This window comes from Anas platyrhynchos, chromosome 9 (genome assembly GCF_047663525.1).
Source record: "Anas platyrhynchos isolate ZD024472 breed Pekin duck chromosome 9, IASCAAS_PekinDuck_T2T, whole genome shotgun sequence".
Classification (NCBI taxonomy): domain Eukaryota; kingdom Metazoa; phylum Chordata; class Aves; order Anseriformes; family Anatidae; genus Anas; species Anas platyrhynchos.
Window position 1 is genome coordinate 4,101,317 of NC_092595.1, and position 10,288 is coordinate 4,111,604.

General features: G+C 39.6%; 1 protein-coding gene across 1 annotated transcript in view; it reads left to right on the forward strand.

The window, feature by feature from the left end:
• The first annotated feature begins 280 nt into the window (after positions 1-280).
• LOC113844528 (uncharacterized) overlaps positions 281-10,288 on the forward strand; it is a 30,139-nt gene continuing 20,131 nt past the window's right edge. The window contains exons 1-6 of the mRNA XM_072042269.1: positions 281-584; positions 5,254-5,404; positions 6,027-6,120; positions 7,145-7,263; positions 8,260-8,402; positions 9,073-9,270. Of these exons, the coding sequence (XP_071898370.1) occupies positions 559-584; positions 5,254-5,404; positions 6,027-6,120; positions 7,145-7,263; positions 8,260-8,402; positions 9,073-9,270 (731 nt within the window). The 5' untranslated portion in view covers positions 281-558. The remainder of the gene's footprint in view (positions 585-5,253; positions 5,405-6,026; positions 6,121-7,144; positions 7,264-8,259; positions 8,403-9,072; positions 9,271-10,288) is intronic.

Consider the following 10,288-nt stretch of genomic DNA (forward strand, 5'->3'; position numbering starts at 1 on the left):
GCAAGGACATTCAACAGAGCAAAGAGATGCTCATAAAGGCCCTTGATGTATGTTACTTAAAATATCAGACTCTACAAGCATCTATTTTGTTTTCATCCAAAGTTCTTGGATTACTTAATAAGCTTTTTAACAGATATTAATGAAGGAAGGGATGTTTTAAGCAAAGGCAAGCTAAAGTTCAAATGGGCAAAACCGTGAAAGTAAGTCAGAAATGAGCAGTCACGGCGATTGAGCAGGGTGACCACGTGTCTGGCAGCAGGTATCACCCACCTACCTGCAGCCACCTCAGGGAAGGACGGGCAGCTCACTGATACCAGCTACACCAGCAGAGGGATTTGCTTGATGTGCTTACGGGATCGGTGACAATCGCTCCTAACGCCGCTGCGTTGTGAGCTGACAGGGTTGTCCTGGAGACTCTGAATCCCTACGGCCCTGGCCAGGATCCTGACGAGTCACCTCTCTTCCAAGGATGTCGAACCACCTCTCTGTACAGGGGAAGAGATGGGAAGATAAGCGTGGGCTGTAGACAAATGGCCTTCTGCACGATGTGAGGATTTCATGCAGCAGCAAGACATGTCTGAAAGGTAGGAGGGTGAAAGGAGAGAAGTACCTGCAGTCATTGCACTGCCGGCTCAACATGCTTTGACAACAAAGATAGTGTTACAGGATCGAGTGTCTTTTTTAAGTGTGCCAACCTGCGTTGCTGATGGAGATTGTTGTGCAGTGAAAACAGGAAAAAATGGTTTTGTTTTGTTTTTTCTTGGTGTCATGGGCTGATTACTGAAAGACAGAAGGTGTCTCAACAAAGGTGTACGATTTATTATTAAAATGTGCAACAGGCACATTGAGGTGTGGGATTTGTATTTTGGCAAGTTAGATCCATGAAGAGCTGCACGGAATACTAGTTAATATACTAGGAATGTATAATTGTGTCGATAAGAACTAATTATGTTAATTATGTCTTTTGGGGGGGCAACTTCATGATGCGTAAAGCAAGATAATTGATGATTGAGTTAGCAGCAAGGATGCATTGGATCCGTAACTTACACGTGTGTTTGTCACTAAATTATGCTCAGATGAACTGCTTCAGAATGCGAGATAATGTCTCATAAAACCCCTATAAAAGTAATTGAAGGGCAATAGAGCATGAAAACACTATGTCCAAGTCCTCTTCTCTTCTAAGTTCAGAGGGTTCTCATAATAAACCTTTGCAAACAAGCAACACCTGCTACATCGCAGTAAATTGTGTGCATTTTGAACAAAGCACAGCCTGAAGTCTGAGTTTCCTGGCTTTTAAATACCTTTACAAATTGCATTTGTAAGTTAACCCTGCAGTTCATTTCTGTTGATCAGCTTTGGCATGTGCAATTGGCTGAGACAACACAAATAACTGGGTGTCTGCATCATGCAGGCACACAGCTAGCTATTTGCGCGAGTGGTTTGCACAGATCCATAACCAGCTCTGTCAGAGCTTATGCGAAGTCGGTGGCTCTTACCTGGGTATAAGAACTGTTCACTTTGGGAGAGTTTATCACCCTTTTTAATTTTATTTTTCTTAAAGATGATCTTAAAATTCGGCAGATTTTAATCCTTTAGAGGGATCCGTGTTTTTCACTTGTATAGTTGTAGGACTAAAAGGTCTCGAAGCACTTTGCTGTTAAGTAGCAGCCTGAGAAGGCTTCACTGGGGTCAGCTGCACAGGAGCCCAACGCCTTCCATCCTGCTGCTCTCTGGAGGTTAAGCCATAGCAGTCACCGGAACAATTCCCACTCTGGATGTCCCTACAAGATAGAATAAGCAGCCCTGGTTCTTGGAGCAAGGGCATTTCAGGTTTAAATGGCAAGTAGGCAGGGTTCAGTGAAAGCTAGGCCTACTCGGAGCCGCTGAGTCCTGGGAAGCAACTGGGATTAACGCTCCTGGAGGCTAGGCCAGACCCCACAACTGCTCAAAACACCGGGACAAAAGCCTTCCAAATCCCAATTGCAAGTGTTCGCTTATAGCCTGCCTTGTCTCGACTGCTCATCTGCCGAGCTTGCCATTTGCTGTTTTTCACGAGGCAAAGCTGAACATGTGCTCCAGCGTCTAAAATGTTTCCGTATCAAGGCTGCCAGTTGTGTCAGGAGAAAAGTCTTTTGACTGACAGCCTTTTCTTAAAGGCCAAAAGCCTAAAATAATACACAGGAGGGATATTTTTCACTCAGAATATCTTTCACTGGCATAGCTTCAGAAGCAGCACATCTATAGCTCATCAAAGCGTTTCATGGGCTTTTAATGTATTCTACCCTTAAAGTCAGCTGGACTCAAATGTACTTCCATCGCAGTGAGAACATTCCCAATATTTTATTGCCTATGAAAATTTTGCTAAGATTTCAGTGGGAGGAGAGGCAGACCCAGTTCACTGGCAGGACTGACACTGACATCTTGATATCTGTGACTTTTATTAGTTAAGCCTATAGGAGTGCACGATGTTTGAAAGTATAGTGTGATATCTCATAAATCATGTTTTGAAAAAAGCAGTAGCCGTTCTCTACTCATTCTGCACAGTTCACAAAGTATTTCAGTCACTGCATTTTCCACTCTGACTTCCACCAATGAAGTATAAAGAACACAGAGATAGTCATGACTTATGTCATGATAGTCCTCCTTATGATAGTCCTTGTGTAGGCAGAGCAGACTCCAGCTGAAAATATCTGGACATACCCACTTGCCTCCACTAACTGTAGACAGAGTCGAGACAATTTGCAGGCTGGCAACTCCAGCTAGGTGAGAATAATCATATTTCATCCAGGTCAAGGTTTTAGATGTTTAATGTTTACTTGATTATTCTGAAATTTTGTGTGCAGATTGGATATCAGTGGCCAAACCATACTGATGACACCAGCAGCCTCAGGAATTAGAAGTTGGTCACATACAAGGTTTTTCCCCCCTTACTAATTTATTTTTCATTTCCAATCCCATTTTATAGGATTCTTAAAATATAGCTAAGTATCTCTGCTTAAAAGACATCATAGATGCTGACCCCCCTACCCCAAACCCCAAGAAGAGAGAGGAATGGAGAAAGGTTATTGCCACAGAGGGTTTCCATTACTGAAATTAATTCCTCTCTCATAAGAATTTAGATCTATGATTTATGATAGCCACCAATTTCTCACTGCAGGCAAAGTGAGAGGAAATGAGTCAGCCTGGACAGACATCATGAATCTAATTTTTTTCCCTAATGCTTGACATAATCTAGTGTGCTGCTCCCAGAGGTGTCATTGGAGATTCATATCCAGCCGAAGGGCCTCACAATCAAGGCAGAAAATTTTGTTACTTTCATGTATTGTGTGATCTGTAATTGTTTGGAATTGCATCCTGCCTCATTCATTGCAATTTCTTTTATGTCAATTTTACAGCAAAATGATCGGGAAAACAAAGCAAGAGAGAGAAAAGCGGTGTTGCACTCGCTCCTTCTGCAAAATCCTGTGACACATTGTTAGGGTCCAGCTGGTGCTTATTAAACTCAGGCAGTTTGGAGATGAAAAACGCTTCCTTCTGTCACTCTTTCCAATAGAAATCTCACTACCCACCTGACTTGAGAAGTGTTATCTATCACATATTGATTCTGGAATTTTATGTTTTATTTTCTATCACTGGTACAGAATTTAGCGAGTGGGTTTCTGCCAAAATATCAGAATAGAAATCATCCAGCTAAAATGTTTTAGCCCACATTTCAAGGGACTGGCAGCGTATATTCATGTCTCAGCAGAGGAGGCATTTTCTAGGTGAGAGGAAGGTTTTGAAAAGTCTCACAATTATAAACAGTTATTTGAATACGTCTTAATAATTTTTTCCATAACTTAGAAGAATAACAGATCTTTTCCTTGAATATAAAAGCATTTTTATATCTTTTTTTCCGATATGACCTCATTTAATGCATAAGGAAGCAAAGTAAATACCAGGACAATTCTAGGCAAGAGTTCCCGGCACTTTTTGTCTCTTTTCTTTTATTTTTTCACATTGACCAAAGCTAAATCTTCTTTTCACAGAGTTGCTGTGTGTGAATGCCTGCTGACTTGTAGCAGCACACACATCTGAAAATGGTCTGTTTGCCTCAAGACAGCCTCTAAAAATGCCTAAGTAAATAACCGTTATTTTCAGAAATGCTGAGCATACTCAGCTTTTAAGTCACCTATGGTTTATTGTGACAGCTTTGATTGCATTAAAAAAAAATAAAAATCGTAAAACAGGAAGGGAGGAGTAATTCCATATGTCAGTACTTTCCTCTACAGCCGGTAGGCACTTCCAGGCTAGAAGTAATATTTGGTTTTGATAATGTTTGAAGAGGCATAACAATCTTAGAAGGTCAACAGAGTACGTCTCTTCATGATTATTTTCCAATAAGTCTGTAATCCTAAATTTTAACCGATATGCGATCTAGCTTGTCTTTAACACTAAATATGAAACTTTCATTACCATCCTCACTAGACCATTTTAAAACAGCATTTTTATTCTCCATTTCTGCTCCTGACTATAATTGTTTTAATGATGCTTTCTGACAGCTGATACTTTCTGGCAAGCTCTCACTGAGCTGGTACAGTGAAAGTCAAATTATAGTGCTGTATGCACACACTTACTAAGTTAAAATTATTTTTCTGAAGTATTCCATGGTAAATTTCTAAATTGTATCTGCCAGTCCGCAAATTATTCAATATCTGTGAAGCACAATTGGAGAAATTACACCATTTGGGGTATATAAAATGTACTTTGGAAGTGTTCTTGGGCAATGAGCTGGCAAAGCTCACAAGCACATGACTTCAAGACTCTATTAAACAAAGTTCAGCTCCTCTTAGGAACTTTGATACTCCACTGAAACATACTTAAGGGATTAAAATAACTGTGCAGCTGAGTTATCTTTTCATACAACCTGGATATATGACAGGGCTATTCAGGAGAGAAGGGGACGTACCATGTTACTGAACAGGTTCAGTTCTTCATTATCTCCCAGGCTGTTTTTCTGACAAACCTCCAGTAAGTTCCTCTGCCTAATGTTTGGACATATCCATGAAAGCCTCCTGTATGTATGAAATGGTATTTACATGAGAGGTCCCACTAAGGGACTGCAGGTGAGTGCTGTAACTATGGTTTGACAGGATCGTGAGGCTCTCATCTGGTGATGTGTCCTACCCTTGCTAATCTGTATTTTCTAGTATTATAAAATATTTTGCATTTCTTTGAACAGAATCAATTACTGGTTTAACAACTCCTCTCTAGTTCCTCAGGTCTGACTACAAGCAATCAGAAATTCTGTAAATCCTATTCAGCCTGCTGCTCCATCCTGAGTGATACAGATATTATTCCACCGGTTTTATCACCAAGCACAGGATTCATCAGGCAGAACTGGGACTCCGGGCTGCCTTCCCCAGTAAGTGTTTGGTGTACCGGTCTGATGACAAGTTTATAGATGAGAGACTGACAAAGGGTAATTAAGGCTGAAATCTCTTCCTCAGCTTTGAAGTTTATTATGTTAATGCAAGGAGACCTTTTATCTTCCAAAACTAGATCAGATTACAAATAAGATTAGATGCTATGGTGTCAGCTTTGGCTGAATCTCTACAGCATCTACCAGCTTCTGGATATGTACATTGCTCAGCTGTAACTTGAGGGGAAAATGCCCTGGAAATTACAGAACATGTTTTAGTGGAAAGGCAAAATGGGCAGAAACCTCATGTTCTTGACTGGCACGTTTTCTCTGTATAGATTTAATGTCTCATTTGCATGCAGGATATTTTGTATGTAAGATGATCCATAGATGTGTTTACATGCATATGCATGTACAAATGCATGCTGTTGTAGTCACTTCCATACATCATTTTGCTGTTCACCATTAAGGTAGAAGACAGTGTAAACATGTATGAATATTGTTGATACTGTAACAAGGCCACAAATATAAGAAAATATAATGCGAAAAACCTAAAAAAAACCCCTTAACTGACTCTTTTATTTCTTTGTATTTATTTTGTGTGTGTGTGTGTGCTTTTTTTAAGCTTCCTTCTGATTCCTTCAAGTATCTGAGCTGGCATGACATAGAGGAACATGATGTTCAAGGAAATCAGCTTCACTGTCCCCGAGTGAGAAAAGGTAAGGAACAAAAAGACATATTTATGTTTATGCCTCATCTCTATTTATTCTGGAAGTGTGCTGGTAAATGTTATAGATGAAACCATGGAGCTCAGCACTGTTTTAAAAAGGGACAGGATTTCACTCTATATTGTACATCCTTACTTTTTTAAAATTACTATGAAAATACTCTTTGTAACTCTGAAAACAGGAAACAAAAGCCAGAATTTAAAAAATTTAAGTATTCTGGTGTTTACCACCTCTCCCAAAAGTTCATTAACATTTAAATACTGTTCAAAATGCTAAAGGCATATACCAAACAAGAAACCAAGAGTGAAGTCCAGTCCTGCTAACAGTGACATATACTTTACTCTAAGGCCTAATTGGCCCAATTACAATCTGAAGGTGTGCTCAAGAAAGAGGAATGAAAGATGGATTTTAAAACCTGGTGTATGCACATTAGCCAGAGCCATGCTGTCCTTTCTTTTGTTAGAAATGTAAAGATGTTCATAGCTGTAAGCATTTCAGTAGACCCACTGACTTGAAGTCTTCAGCACGTGTTGTTCTTAATACAAATGAGTTTTAGATGAGGATATTAGGCCAAGTTGCAGCTGTTGTCAGTGACTGGCAAGTTAGAAACGTATCTCTTGCTCAGGACAGTTGAAGGATAAGTGCATCTCTGTTATATAATCTTACTTAAAAATATGATAGAATATATAGAAACAGTATTTTAGAACTCAGATGCTTGTGCGCAACCATTTAGGAAAAAAACCTTTTTTTCTGAGCTGTAGAAGAAATGTCACTTACTAACCATGTACCAAATCATCATGACCTTAAATTGCTTGCTGAATAATGGGCCCAGAAATGGTAGAACATCTTCACAATAATTTACTTCATTGAAGCCTGGAAACCTACGCACCTTTAATACTATATATATTCCCTCATTTCAGATATCATCCCAGCCATATATATAATCTTTCAGCAAGTAGCTAAATGCCAGTTCTATATCACATCCATTATTGTAAATCTTTTTTTTTCTGAGCAGGGCCTTCAGAAGAAGAGCTGTTTTTCAGAGGAGAAGAACATACGTTGAAAAAAAGGAAACTAGTAACTGACACAGAGAAGTGGCAAAAGAAACTTCAAGAGAACTGGGAAAACTGTGCTGTAAAACTTTCTCATTAATTCTTTGTAGTGTGATTGTAAATAAGCCAAATAAATAATGCACTGGCTGCTCCTTCCAGTTAGTAGTTTTAAAGCTCAGGTTGGTACCATGACACTTTAAACCAGAAGGTTTTTACAAGCTGGAAGGAACACTGGAATATGTTGTAATTTGAGTTCTGACCCAGTGAGAAGAGTTAGCTCCTATCTTTTGATGAAGCCTCATTTGTGCTTGGGCGTATAAAACTAGTGAAATTCTTTGCCTTCTCTTAGTACCTTCCTCAAAAAATGATGATAAGCAAATGTTAGAGAATGGTGTAGTTCAATTTCAGTTCTCCTCCTCTGTCCTCATACCAGCTTATGCAATTCTTTTGGCTGGAGGTACCACATCATTGCAGGTTCTCACCAGGAATAAGTGATGACCTCCAAGATCAAGGAGGAAGCCATGTAGGAACTTACCTTTAAGCCATGATCACTTAGTCCTGCTTTGTCCACCCAGCACACACAGGCATCCCCAATCAAAGAGGAAGGAGGAGGCTGGAAGAAAAGTTCACATGCTTGAGAGATGTTTTCTGGCATCAAAGAACACGTGGGAGAAAATACAAAAATAATGAAGCAAAGAAAATGGGAAGTTATGGAAAAGACTGTTGGAGAGTGGGTGGAGGAAGGAGACCAGTGGATCAGATGACGATAGAGAGAGCTGGAGTTCAGGAAACACTCCCATCTGCGGCCCCACACAGATAACTGCTATCTGATTGGCAAAACTCCAGCTTTTTGTACCATTACCACTTTAGGTGACCCTTACTTTCATTGCACTGTGCAGTGCATCACTATGATTCAAAGGCAAATTTGGCACCACCATTTGTTTTTAATCGGTGGAAGAGTAGCATAATAAAATCGATTCACCTTTTAACTAATTCTGACATTGAAAAGATTTAATAATGTAGTTACTAGAAAGCAAGAAAAAAATGTAAGTAATTTCTATTACTTTTCTCTCCCCAGGAGCTGAACCTCTCATTTCAGGACCTGGGTGATCTTTACCAGGTAGAAAACTTCAGGAGGATTCTCCAAAGATTAATTCGTGTGGAAAAACTGTGGTTGGTGGACAATTCCTTGACAGACCTAAGTGCCATACGGTTGCCAAGGTAGACAAAATGTTCTGCTTATATATATATTTTTGATATCATAGAAATAAAAACTGTTATTTACGTAAGTAATGGCTGAAGCAGACTCTTGCAAACTGCCAAAATATGATATTTTGGGAGTTGTTATATTGAGAATCCATCAGTATATTTCTATTCTGAGTTCATGTTATACCCGAGTTGAAAATATTCAGTAAGGAGGTAAGATGACGTCCCCTTTATTCCTGGTGGATAATTCATGAGTCTTCTCAAGTTCAGTGATATATTTCCTAAAAGGGACTTGTTAAACACTGAAAGAATGTGTACAAAGAGATGGTTGAACATGACCCGAGCAGAGAGGCCAGGTGCAACCATTACAACTATATTTTTACAGTGGGTCTATTGCTATTCTGATGTCTTGTGGCTAGGTAAATCCAAAGCTCTAATACAGGGAACAGGAGTAATGATGTATCTATTGTACAATATAAAGAAAGCTGAGAGAACAGAGTATAAGGATATTATCTTGCAGACCTTGGTTAGCAAAAATAGCACATAAATAAAAAAGTGTGAAAACAGGTCCCTACGAATCAAATTGTTGTACCTCTCATTGGAAACTCTAAGATGCCATGCTTGGCTTACAGGTATGTACTACTATGAACGTGGTCAGTGATGTTACATGCTTTGTACTTTACAGATGCAGAGAACTAAATGTCAATAAAAACTACTTTACATCCTTCAAACAGCTGCCAAAAATACCTCAGATTCAGCACTTGTCACTGGCTGAAAATAACATTATGACACTAAGTGGAATATCAGACTTGAGACACACTCCACTCGAATCCCTTATACTCAAGAGGAATCCCTGTGAGTTTCAAGAAAGCTACAGGCAACAGTAAGTCTTACCATCCCATGGCCAAAAAAGTGGGTTAACACAAAGAAATATTTGTGAGAGTGCACAAAAGGAATAGGATCTCAACCAGGATCCCAAATGTGGTGCCCAATGACAGGAGAAGAGTTCGGACCAGATGACCTCCAGAGGTCCCTTCCATCCTAAGCCATTCTGTGATTCTGTGAAATACAAGCTCTCCCAAGTAATCTCTTTATTTTCCCATATTCCCAGTCATCACAGGTGCTTCAGGAAGGTGGGCTTGCAAGCCATTATCTGAGAATACCCACAAAGGATTCAGAAACTTCCTGGGAGGCTTTCTAATCATGTGAATGGCAGTTCATGAACTGAACTAAGTCCATGGATCACGTTTAGAGACAGCGAGTAGGGCAGATAAATTAGATTCTCTTTTATTAATAGAAACTACCTATTACTCAAACTCTCTTCTGTCTCATTGCATCACTCATGTATTCCGAAAGGAGTCTAAATTGCATTAGATGTCAGAGGTGGAATGAGAAGGATGTGTTGAAAGATGGGAGCTAAAGCAAGAGACATTTCAGTTACCTTCAGTTGATTTTTCTGGATTTGGTGCTTTCTCTCTGTGACAGCACTGGGTTGAGTCCTCCACCTGGCGTATGTACAGGTTGCCTGCAATGCCATGTAGCTCAGATACTAGAAATGAAAGCTCAAATCCATGACAGAGTAGAGAATTCAGGGCAAGATAATTTATTCTAAATCTTGTGCACATTTTGACACTCACATCCCTATTCCATTTTACCCAATTAATGTTGACTCCAAAACCCTGTTGCCAGGAAAAAAATTGGACATAGGTCAAAATGGGGAATGAAGAGTGTTCCTTCCGAACTCCTGAAATCTACATGGTTGGGTGTTTTTCCCAATAACAAACACAGAATCTAGTCAGTCACCTACAGCAGGTTATTTCTGAGCTAAACCTTACTGCATGTGTCTGAGAAGTCCTTTCTTCCCAGGAGTGAAAGAAAGAGAAGGAACTTGTTAAATGAAA